This window comes from Geospiza fortis, unplaced genomic scaffold (genome assembly GCF_000277835.1).
Source record: "Geospiza fortis unplaced genomic scaffold, GeoFor_1.0 scaffold27, whole genome shotgun sequence".
Taxonomy (NCBI): domain Eukaryota; kingdom Metazoa; phylum Chordata; class Aves; order Passeriformes; family Thraupidae; genus Geospiza; species Geospiza fortis.
In genome coordinates, this window is record NW_005054329.1 from 5,449,345 (window position 1) to 5,461,616 (window position 12,272).

General features: G+C 43.6%; 1 protein-coding gene across 1 annotated transcript; it reads right to left on the minus strand.

Moving 5' to 3' along the window:
* Positions 1-669: 669 nt before the first annotated feature.
* Positions 670-6,318, minus strand: PHYHD1 (phytanoyl-CoA dioxygenase domain containing 1). The gene is made up of 11 exons (XM_005421302.2): positions 6,239-6,318; positions 5,275-5,433; positions 4,708-4,783; positions 4,533-4,580; positions 3,121-3,176; positions 2,877-2,939; positions 2,756-2,777; positions 2,270-2,398; positions 1,323-1,439; positions 1,050-1,176; positions 670-867 (listed from the first exon to the last, which is right to left on the minus strand). Exons 1-11 carry the CDS (start codon positions 6,269-6,271, stop codon positions 822-824), a joined length of 876 nt encoding a protein of 291 aa, XP_005421359.1. The 5' UTR covers positions 6,272-6,318; the 3' UTR covers positions 670-821.
* Between the last annotated feature and the right edge of the window lie 5,954 nt (positions 6,319-12,272).

Sequence of the window (12,272 nt, forward strand, 5' to 3'; positions counted from 1 at the left end):
GCTGCTCACCAGACAATTTAGCAGTGTCCCCATCTGTTGGAAGAAGGTCACACTGTGTCTTCCTCAAAGAAAAGATGATGGAGATGAAAAGAAGAATTTCTATCTTTTATTTAAGTGTAAAGGTCACACTGTGTCTTCCTCAAAGAAAAGATGATGGAGATGAAAAGAAGAATTTCTATCTTTTTATTTAAGTGTAGAGAGTTTGATTGAGGTTCTTTGTTTCCATCATTTCAACATGAATCTTTAAAATTTGTTGTATTTTTAATCACAGTCAGGGATAAAACATTCAGCTACTGTCTGCCAGGAGTATTTAGAAGACTGACTATAAAAAGCAGACCTCTTGCTTCATTTCACCCACAACAAAATTGTTTTAAATCATTGCTATTCTGACAATAAGACAGAAAACTAGGGGTGAAAATCAAACTTCTCCCCACAACATGTTCACCTGCATTGCTGGAGTCAACCAGCCAAGAAATGCACTTGAGCTCTTAAACACAAGAAAATACTGACTATCTGCAAGGAGAAATACTTGGTAAGGGGTGCCAGTCAAGGTGCAATGGTCTTAACTGGTTTGTTTTCAAGACTGAAGGTGTTTCCTTACCAAACTGACTGGGTGACTACTCTCACACTGTCAGGCCTCCTGCTGCAGTAGAAGCTTCTGTCTGTACAGTTTTGGGCTGTTATGATGGTCCTGGTTTTGAGGAGGAGGATAAATTAACATTGAGAGCTGATCTAGTGAAGGTTGTTTTTAAAGAGACCTTGAATGAACAATCAGAAAGGAATATTGATCAGCTGTTGACTCCACAAGCCAGTCACTAACTTCAAGTGTAGAGTGATGGAAAAGGCAGTTCAGGAGTTGGCTGGAGCCTAGGGAGTAAAGAAAAGGAAAAAGCAAAACTTCAGAGGCTATTCCAGTTCTGCAGGTACGAAATCAACACAGCTGAGGCACTACCAACAAACTATACAGGCAAGACCTCCAACAGTTATCCTAACTATTGCATTGGAAAGGCTTCAATTTCCTCAGCCACTGGTGAGCATCACAACCTTACCAGTTCTCCTTGCTCCAGGTGGTGCCCTTGGCTTCCATCACGTGGAAGGTGAACACGTGGCGAGAAGACTCCGAGCTGTTGAGTTCACTCTTATGGACAACCTCCCCATGGATGAGGATGAGTCCACCTGTGGGAAAGAATCACCTGGGCTGCTGTTTTCCAAAAAATGAGCTCTGGCTTTTCAGTGGGAGGGAATATGCAGGGTTAAAATATGATTTTAGCTCCCTTGTGGTTTGTTGAGCTGTGAAGTGCCACATTTGGGGCTGTTTGTACCTTTATTTATGGGCAGAGGTATGAACTGCTTGTCATCATAGGCTGGCTCTGAGCCTACAAACTCCACACACGTTGAGGCACCTGAAGCTGCACGGACCATCCTCCTGGTAATCCCATCTGCAAATCCACAGAATAAGCAAACACACAAAAATTAAACACCTGGCTACATTCTGCACAGCAAAGGAACAATATCAGCAATTTCTCTAGGCAATGATAGGAACTTTATTTTTACTATATTCACACTTTCCTTAGTAATTTGGGTGGGGTCTTTTTCATTAATTAGAGATTTAGGATTTGCTTTTTAGGATTTAGGCTTTTTTATGGCAGAAACAGAGAAAACAGCTGCCTTCTGCTTGCCTTTTTGGTCCCTTCTGTGCATTGCAACAGACCCTTAGGAACACAAATAGTCACACATTTATGCAAAACCAACCTTTGGTCCATTTGTGCTTTCTATAGGATCATAAACCATGAAATGAGTACAGCTGGCTCCAGGATTTGAGAAATGAGTAGCTTAAAATCTGAAGAGCATTATGATTACACTTACTGAGTGAATGTTTAGGTGAGCAGAAGTTTAAAGCTGCCCTGTGTGCTCTAGAGGTGGGGAAAAGCAGAATTGTGCTGGTGACCAGCAGTGGTCAGGCACATGCTCTTACTGGTGTGAGAGCCAGGGATGAACCACAAGCAGCCATTCTCCTGTGTGGCATCTTCCAGGGCAATCCAGAACCCCAGGATCCTGCCTGCTTTCTATAGGATCATAAACCATGAAATGAGTACAGCTGGCTCCAGGATTTGAGAAATGAGTAGCTTAAAATCTGAAGAGCATTATGATTACACTTACTGAGTGAATGTTTAGGTGAGCAGAAGTTTAAAGCTGCCCTGTGTGCTCTAGAGGTGGGGAAAAGCAGAATTGTGCTGGTGACCAGCAGTGGTCAGGCACATGCTCTTACTGGTGTGAGAGCCAGGGATGAACCACAAGCAGCCATTCTCCTGTGTGGCATCTTCCAGGGCAATCCAGAACCCCAGGATCCTGCCCAGGGGCTCAGTGTGCAGGAAACTGGCATCCTGGTGTGGTGTCACTGCAAGAAGAGACTGTCATTGGGGTCTTTGATGGGATTCAGTTCCTCTAGAAGGACTTCAGGGTTGCATCTCCCTGACTCAGAGCCCTGCCCTGCCCACCCACCTATCACACACATTAAATCTTACATTAAACTCCCACCTTTTAGCCTGCTGCAAATGTAAAAACAGCTCTGTGTTCAACCTGGGTATGATGTAGAAACTTTTCAGAAAAAATGTGGCTTTCAAAGATTTTTTTAAGAAGGTTTGGACTGCCAAACTCAAAGGTTTAAGTCTGATTCTGAGCCTTTTTCCTGGTAATATTCCTTTCCTAAAGGAGCATTATCTGCAGTGTGATATAGAGATAACACAAATCTCACCTTCACCACCAATGCCAGGTTGCTGCAAAGAAAAAAAAAAAGTGATGTGTGAAGAATTTCACAGCTTCCCACTTAACAGGGCCTTTTTTCTTGAGTGACAAGACAACTTGAATTACTGTACCTTGAAGATATACATGCTCTGCACAACTACTGGTCTCTCAAGGCCTAGTTTTCTTCCCAGTTCCTGCAAGAAAATTTTCCAAGATTTATGTTCTCTGCACACTATTTAGCATTATTCTTTGAAGATATTTAAAATTCCTTTCACTGACAAAATTACTCCCCCTGGGACTGTAGAAAACAAAAATTAACTACTCTGCAATTTATTTTTTTCCCCAAGGCCATTCTAGGAAGCAATAACAGCTCACCTGCACCTTGGGGGAGTGGGTGATTTGCTTGAAGACAGGATCACAAGCATGTAGAGCTAAGGGGAAAGAAAAAGCTCAGACAAGATTTCAGAAAGAGAAGGGAACAGCTCTCAGTGATGAGCTGCAGACACCACAGCCAAGGAGGAAAAATTGCAGCCAGAAACTTTGATCCCTCCCAAGATGGATAAATGTGACTTAGCACACCTAAGGTGATAGGACACTTACAGGTTGTACAGTCATCATTAAAGACCATAAATGTAATCACTCTCTGGCCACAAACTGCACACACATAAAAAGCCAGTGTACAACAGAGTGAACAAAATGGAATATTATGTGATTCAGTATGATATTACACAAGTGACAACCATTACACATGACCCTGAGGCATATGGGTGAATTCATCCTGTAAAAACACACCTCTTGAGACCTACCAGAAAAATGAAGTACTGCAAAAAGGAGCTAGAGCTCATCTTTGGTGCCCTTCAGAGAGCCCCAGCCAGCAGGGCAGAGTGTTTGTGTAGACTCTTGCTACAACCCAGCTCTGACAAATCCACAAAGCAAAGACTCAGAGTTGTGCCTCCAGCTCATCCTGAGCAGATTTGCCATGAGGACACATGCTCAGGGTCCAGCAGGAGCTGCTCTCAGGCAAGGGATGAGACTTGACCAAAATGAGTAATTACAGAAAATAATAGTAGAGGAGGCTTTTGAATTTTTAAATTGCTGGGTCAGCAGGAACCTACAGTTGTTTTCACATCCCCTGAGGAAAAGCTGAAGTGTGACAAAATGGCAGCAGGCCTGGGAAGAGAACAGGTTTTTTTCTCAGAAAACCAAAGAAAAAGAACTCTTAGTACTGAATTTCCAAATGTAGTGAAGTTTAGTCTGAGCAAAGTTCATGTTTGCAGGCACAGGGAATCCTGCTCTCATTTTCCACGTATTGTTGGAAAACAAAGGGGATCAAAATGCTAATCCAGGAACTGGGAGAGAAGAAATAGGTCAGACAGACCAGTAAGGGTAAAGAAAATGTGTTGGTGACACCACAGGAAGGAGGGCAGCTTCAATATCAGCAACCCAGCACAGCACAGGACATAGGAGAGAGTTTGGTTTGTACTGAGTGTCACCAGTCTCAGGTGGTAAATTTTTAGAGCAAATCTGTTACATAAAAGAGCCAAGGGCTGAAGTCCAAAATTTCTCATGTCAGTGACTCTGAGCTATCCATCACTGAAAAACCTCTGAGAAGGGGTTTTTGAAAAGGACTGGAACAGAAGATCCAGTCCTGTGAGAGCAGAGAGCAAGGGGCAGCATGGAGAGAACTGCAGAGACAGTTATGTACAGTGAGTAGGTCTGGAGAATCGTCATGTCTGAAAACCACATCTCTCTGTCCATCCCTCTCCAAACTCATCCTTTAAACATACCATGGCCAATCTTGCTGACAGACTTCTCCTTTGGAACTAGAAAGTTACCTACAAAACAAAACCATAATTTAAAATTGTTTGAAAAGCAGGAATCATTCCTTGAGCTGGAAACTGGCCCCTGATCCCTCAGCCTTTTTCCATCCCCTCTGTGTAGCTAACTCATTGCAGGGCTTACCTTTCTCATCCAGAACACCTTTCTCAAAGAAGAATCTAATCTTGTCTCCACTGGTTAGGAAATAATCCGAGCTACCCTGCAGGGATAAGAGCCCAGTAAAGACAGCACCCTTGTAAAAACATAAATGAACTTTCAATCAAAGCATTAACACTCACCTGCATCTTTTTCCCCATCAAGCCGCAGCATAAACAAAACACAGTGAAAAATCACTCATAAAAAGGCTTTCCACAGCACTACATGTCTTTGTGCTGATCAAGGCTTTACAAGAACCTCTCACATAGAGGTTACCCTAGCTTTTCTGGAAAATACCCAGTTTTCTGTCTGCAGAACATGTACAAAGTGATCTGTGAGAGCTGCTTGTGGCTAGCAGGGCTTGAAAGCACAGCAGAGCCGCACATTGATAAGCCTCTTGATAAGAACCCTGCAAACGTTTGCAGAAAGCTGGAGAGCAAATTCCTCTCCCGGTGTTATGCTCAGTTAGGAGGAAGTCATGTTCCCCCAGAGTGAACAATCAGCAATTTGCCTTTTCCCAGCCCTCCAGGGAGGCAGCCCTGCCCTTGTCGGTACCTGCTGCTGGAGCTGCTCCTCCTGCCTGGTGGAGAAGGCGGTGCGGCAGTGAGGGGGCACTTCCATCTCTGCCACGATCCTCTGGATCTGCCTCCTCATGCTGTCACACTCCTCTGCGCTGAAAAACTGCTCCAGGACAAGGAAACCATCCTTGTGGAACTGGAAGAGATGGGGTGACTGCTCTTCCCCGGAGTCCTCGGGGGAAGCAGCACAAAGCAAGAGAAAGCAGTTCTGGCCCTTTAGAGGGTGAAAAGCATCCCAGCTCCAGCTCTGCAGCCAGGCAGCATGTTCTTAATTTTTAATTTCAGGAGGGGTTTCTGTTGCAAACGATTAATTAAGAGGCTGAAATTCCAAACAGTTAAGAACAATCTATTTCAATCTCTCAGTCTACGCAAAACAGAGAAGATCTCATCATTAGAGCCTTTTGTGGCTCAAGGATATCTTATCTAATGCCTGTAACTAGCAGCTGTTAAACTACCAAGCCCGCTAACACAAACAGGGCAGTCATGCCTGTGTGCCAAATCAGAATGAGATTCCTTTACAAGCTGGAAAGCTCTGTTCTCCCTAAGGAAAAAAAAAAATCCCTGGGTGATTTGTCACAGTTCACTACACAATACAAAATGAACTCTGCAGGTAGTGAACTCAGTTTCTTTATATAGAATACCCTGGAGATTATCCTTTGCCAGGAAGATTTCGAGTTCAGAGATGACAGTTGAGCAACACAGACAGAAGGGGCACAGGAGAAATCCCTCCAAGAGCTCTGTGGGACAAGGCACCCCCAGAAGAGTCTGTAGCCATGACACTCATGCACTAAAATTAACGTAACAGAAGAAGCTGAGGAGAATACAAAGTGTTTGTAAAGCAGATCTTGCCTAGATCTGCTGCCAGGTTAAGCAGCAGTGACCCCATCTTACACAGTGCCTGCACTCTGGACACGCTCCCTCCCTGCAGAGCAGCTCCTTACCTTCTGGATCTGCTGCTGGGTCACGGATGCCATGGGGGCAGGAGCTCCCAGATCCCAGCACCAGCACCACGATGCCACCTGGGCTCTGCCGGGCTGACTCCCCGCCTCTCCACGTGATCCCTGTCCCAGCATGTGATAAAAGCCAGCACTGGGCAGTTGGACTCTTGCACAGCTCAAAGATTTTTGTCCCTGTCACCAGTTTTGTCCCCAGTTCTTTGCTCCTGGCAGGGACATTCAGGAGTTCACAGTGTTGCTTTGGCTCTTGGTGGTAACAAAGCACACAAAAATTTTCTATTCAAGTGCACTCACCAGACTTGATGAACATCTGAGCTCCAAGGAGGAATCACTTTTAATTAATAACCCAGATTTAAAAATAGGGCAGTTAAACTGGTAATCACAGGAGTAAGTAAGATAAGGGGGGGTTAAAATAAGATTTAAGTGTGAGGGAAAGATCGAGATGTCTTAGAACAAATTTAAAGTACTGATTCAAGTTCTTACAGAGCCCTTTTTGCTTAGTCAGCGAGTCCTGCCAGCACTTCAGCATATCCCCTGAAAGGGCTCTCCAGCCCAGGAGGTGACAAACAGAGTAAAATGTGGTAAAGAGCTTTCACTGAGGGTTTGGTAAAACCCATAGAGAATACTTCTGTTATTTTCATTCACAGCTGCTTTTTGGTAATTTACACCTTCACTTGCTCTGTTCACTCTCCTGCAGCTCCAGAAGTCCATGTAATATTTACAAATAAGTAAAGCCAAATCCACCCAAAATTCAAACCAGAGAGCAAAAATGCAGAAAGTGGGTCTGAAAGGCAGAGAGGGAGGAACAGTTGCCAGCCCAGCGGTGGCGCTCCCAGCCAACACATCCCTCCCACCGGGAATCCCTGGGGAAGGTTTTTCTCTCTAGAAGAAAACGTGTTTGGCTCCTACAGGAAACACCGAAAACACCCTCGGAGCAGCACTTCACAAAAATAACACCATGTGGGCGTGTTCTTGCATCACTCAGCCAGCCAAGGAAAACCCACCAAAAGGAAGGACTGCAAAATTCTCACAGGAAAGTGTTTACATCCTAGCAGCTGAATATCCATTAGAAGAGAGGTTGTTTGAAAAAAAAAAAAAAGTTCTGTAAGGGAATTGTGGATAAAATCCCAAAAAAACTAAAACTTCCCTTTTTTTAATAAAGAGGAAATTAGGGGTTTAACTTTTTTTCAGGCTTTTCCCTCTACAAGGGAGGATATGAATTCAGTAGTTTAAAAAGCTAAATTCTGCCAGAGACTTTAATCATTGGACTACAAATCTGGAGAGGGGGGAAAAATAATAAAAAAATCAGTCTCCAGTGCTGCAAAGCCCAAAAAAATATTCCAGTAGTTCCTCCTTCCTCTTAACTCTCTCATCAACTGATGGAGTGGAAAAGTTTTTAAGGAAGATGCATGACCAGTGGGGAAAAAAAAAAACAAACCAGTTTAACAGTTGTAGGCTGTTGCCTGCAAGTTTATTGTGTGACCCACCTCACCCCTCCCCAGGAGGCAGCAATCCTGGAGAACACTCCCACGCCACTCCTCAGTCCCTCTCCTCCGTCACTGTGGTGTCATGTCCTCCTCATTCCCACACGGGGTGGTTTTTACCAGCAGTTCATCACGTCACCTTCTCCACTCCCCTCCTTACACACACACACCATGACTCCAGAGGCTGTTTTGGTTCATGCCACAGCAGCAAACCACAGCTTTCCTGTTCCATGGAATGTTTTGAGCAATATAAACAGCAGATCACAGCAAACAATGCAGCAGCTACCAGGAGATAAAACCCATCCTGGTTCCAGGAGCTCTCCATGTCTGTCCTTAGGAGGCCTCCTGTTCCAGCCATACCTCTATTTTGAGCTCAGAAAGACCTTTCCAGCAAGAGGAAAACCACTCTGGCCACACAATGCCCAAAACAAGTCAAAAAGAACGATGCTACCTTTGCAAAGCCTTCTCTCCCCATAAGTTTACACAGAAAGGTTGACAGTACTCAGACAAAACTGGGAAATGGCTCCTTTTCCTTCCCTTCCTCCTCCTCCAAGAGCTCTTTTTGCAGACTCAACATTTTCTCCTGCCAGCTCTGCAAGAAAACTTCTGGCAAGCTCCATTGGAGGCTGCCAAAGCCCAGCCCATGGCTGTAGGAAAGGTGCAGATCAAGTGTTTCAAATGCCTTTTGGACTGGCACAATTACCCCAATAAGGGCTCCTGTTGAAGCTATTTGGAGCCAAGCCAGCTCAAGCAGCTCAGCACTCGCACCAAAACTGCTGCTGTGGAGCTGCCAGGGTTTTCAAGGAGGAAAATTTTCCACTGGACCACCTCACCTCTCCTGAAGTCTCTGATCAGCAACAAATGAGAGAATATTTAATGAGAAACAAGGAGCAAAGGAAGCATGATTTCCTCAGCTCCTCAAAGACCAGGTAAGTCCTCCAAAAGGTAAACCAGCCGAAAGGAGCTGAGGTCCAGGTGAGGTTTAGATGACAAGGGACACTTTGTCCTCTCCTTTCGTGCTTCAGTCTTGCATTTCATTAAAACTCATCAATAAGCAGCATTATGAACTCCCACTCACCTGTTTCAAAGCCTGCTTACGTTCTCTGACTGAAGTGAAGTGGGGCCAATGTCACTGTGGTCAAGTGGTCACAGACAAAGGAAGTGAGGGAAGGCAAAACTCAAGAGAAACACTTTCCTACACAATAAAAGAGCTGCACAGACACTCAAATTTTCTTTTCAAGTCACAGGCTGATTCTCTGTAACACTTCATTAATTGGGAAAGACACTATCTGCCAGCATTTCCAGTTAAGGAGCCCATGGGGAAGACAGGAACTGAAATAATTTACCAATCTGAAGAAAATTCCTATGGCAACGGCCTTAAATTCAGCAACAGAAACTGTTTTGGACACTTGTAAAGTGATAATGAAATCTGTGACACAGGCCCAGCTTGGCACAGAGCAACCTCTTTCTCTATACATCCACTTAATTCACAGAGGATTGTCATACTCCACTAGGACTCTTGCAATGAGTAAAAGAACCCAATAATCCTACACAATAGCTGGAATTATTAACATCTGTCTTTTGAAAAGTGACATCATGGAAGGCTGAATGCCTTCATAGACAGGAAACACCAAAGAACAGAGACATAGAAAGAAAATGCAAATTAAAACTTTTATTCTGGTGAAGTGTCCAGTTGTACAAGTCTTTCAGAGCAAGCAAGAGCAGCCTTCAGTGCTCACGGGGAAGGTGCTGTTGCTCAGCTGCCCAAACAATCCCACATACAAAGTGAATGTCATAATTCTGAAATGTTACACCAAGTTTCAGGTCCCAGATGCCAAACCACAGCCCTGCTTGTGCATTTACACAATGGGAGTGAGCCATGTTTAAGCCATGAGTAGTGACTTATTGAAATGGACACATTTGTCAGCTGTAAAGATGACTCAGGCTCAGTAGCCCCCTTCTCATTAAGCCTCCTCCAGCAAAACTCTTCCATTGTCAAATAAAATTCCTTTAAAGGAAATGGAGGAAGGGATGGAAAATTCCAGGAATCCTAAATTAAGCCTTTGTGTGAACTCACACGAAGTTACCTTTGCCATTGGGGTCCAGCAATTCAAGTGCTGCTACTTTTGAAACTGAATTTTGGATATGAGATTTCTGGATGATTTCATACTCCCAAAGCTGTTTAATATTAACCCACAGCTGGAAGGAAAAGAGTCTGAATCTAACTTTAATAATCCTGCCCCATACCAGTTGTGCTTTGTACACTGTTAGAATGAGGTAGGACAGAAAACTCGTTCACTTTTGGCACATGCTTGGGGGGAAAGTACACTATCCACTGTGGCCAATCAGTAGGGTTAAAATGGAAGAAAAACTTTAAAAGTGAAGTTTAAGCAATAATTTTCCTAGTCAGCATCCCCACAGCCTTACCTTAGGTGACCTTCAGAGCAGGTGACTCTGCTTACAGTATGACAGAATTGTCTGGCAGTGACAAATCACCCCAGAAGTTAGGACATCTCTCCAGGGTTGAAAGAAAAAGAATCCAAGGGATGAGTTGGCTTCGGGCAGGCACTGCTACAAATACACTCCAGGGAGAGCAAGTGCCTCTGGGGAGATGTTACATTAACAGATCTATAGAGAAGGCACAGCTATTGATGAGGGGGAAAAAAGTTACTCCTTCCCTTGAAGGAGGACTGAAAAAACATTTAAAAATCCAAGGAACCCAAACCATGCGAGTTCCATTCTAAAGCAGGAAAAGAGGTAAGGAAAGGAAACAATGTCACAGCCTAGGAATCAATAAAATTTGCAACTTTTTTCCAGACAACTCATCCTCTGTAAAGGATGTTATTGTTCTCAAAATTCCTGGAATCAATTGTTTAAGAGGGAAAAAAAAAAGAAAAGAAGAGGACTTCATGTGGTTCAGCAACAGAAAGCCACTTAATACTATTTGCAGTAATGAACACCAAGAACTTTAATTAAAATGGAGTGAGCTAAATAGAGTGTATAAATGGTAATAAGAAAAAATAAAAAATGAGGTAGGCTATTAAAAAGAAGTGACAATTAATATGAAAGAACAGCACATCATGAAAGATACCTGTAACAGCTATTTAACCACTCAGACTGACAGAGTAAAATACTTCCAGCTGCTGAATTAATTTGGGATCAAATAAAATCAGAAAGTAATCTGAAACACAGAACAACTTCAGCTAACATTCCAGTGCACAGTGTCAGGGTACAGCACAATTTTACACATTTAATAGGTTTTGTATTCCTTGCCTTTCAGCTGGTTCAAAATAATTAATTGCAACTTATCACTTTTTGGGGTATTTAGCAGGAAAGATAAAGTGCATGTCACTAACCTTCAATCCTACCACGGGATGAGCATCCTTGTGATCTCCAAGAACTTGTTCAGCTCAGAAGTGCTATTAAGGAAACAGGTGGGTTTAATTAAAGTTGCTGTCTGCTTTAGCAGCTAATAAATAATCTGGTTTGCTACTGTTTTGAACAGCTTGTCAGGAGAACAAGACACTGACCAGGGCAGTGACTGTCTGCTTAAACTGAATGCTTTTTGTGAATGCACTGATCTGTGTCAGAAATAAACCCCTTAAGCTTCATTTTGATGGAAACTTGAAGGAAAATACAGAATATTCATGGATTGAATACTTGCAAGTGAGGATGGATTGTTGATGCAAGGACATCCCTCACAGAATGAGCAATCCAGAAAAGTTTGAGCAGTAACTCGCTCTGCTGTGGGTTGAGTTTTGCAGCAGTCCTCAGTGATAAACATGTTCAGGACTCATGGTCTAGATCCTATCCTTGGAAGTTTTAAAGCTTTTTCCATCTCATCATACAAGACTGATACTCTGGAAGACCAAGCAGCACATATCAGAAGTAAACAATGCATATTGCTGTCTTTTAGAGTGACAATGTATTTGTGTCACCTGTGTTTCCAGTACAAAAAGTTATCAGACTGCAAGTTATCAGACTGCTCATCCCCATTCTGCCACACAGGGAGCTCTCAAGCCCCAACAGCCATAACCAAAAGAGTTAAGCTTGGACTATTGCAAAAGCAGCACAAAGCTGGCGTTTTCATGCACGATCAATTACCAGCTTGTCTTAAAATTGCTTTGCACACCTCAGGCCCAGGGCAGTCTCTACTCAGGAAGCAGCAGGAGCACAGCACTGGAGTTGGAGGCAGTCCCTCCCTTCTGGCAGAACAGCCTTTTGTTCACCCATCCTGCTGGGATTCAGAGCTGTTCAGGAGGCTTGCAAGCTTCTAGAAGCACTGTAACATACTGTAAGGGGCTGCTTATAGAAACTCTAACCCAGCTGTGCAAAGTTTAGGTTGTATAACTAAAACCACACCTGGAATCAAAAGTCAAAGCACTCATCTCCAGTCTAGACATCCTGGAGAAATCTCACTGCTCCTGTGAGCCAGGTGAAACTCCCAGGGGGTGCTTTGCCCTTTCAGCCCTTCCTGGTCTAAAAGACATGAGTAATAAAACAGTCATCCAGTGGCCCTGAATAGCAAACAGGGG

What these genes read in the sequence shown, in the direction of transcription:
- PHYHD1 (XM_005421302.2), bottom strand. Translation starts at nt 6,271, where the DNA reads ATGGCATCCGTGACCCAGCAGCAGATCCAGAAG. An exon ending in TGTCAGCAAGATTGGCCATG is followed by an intron (nt 3,177 to 4,532) that starts GTATGTTTAAAG and finishes CTTTCCCCTTAG; the next exon opens with CTCTACATGCTTGTGATCCT. An exon ending in ACCTGGAGCAAGGAGAACTG is followed by an intron (nt 868 to 1,049) that starts GTAAGGTTGTGA and finishes TTTACTCCCTAG; the next exon opens with GCTCCAGCCAACTCCTGAAC.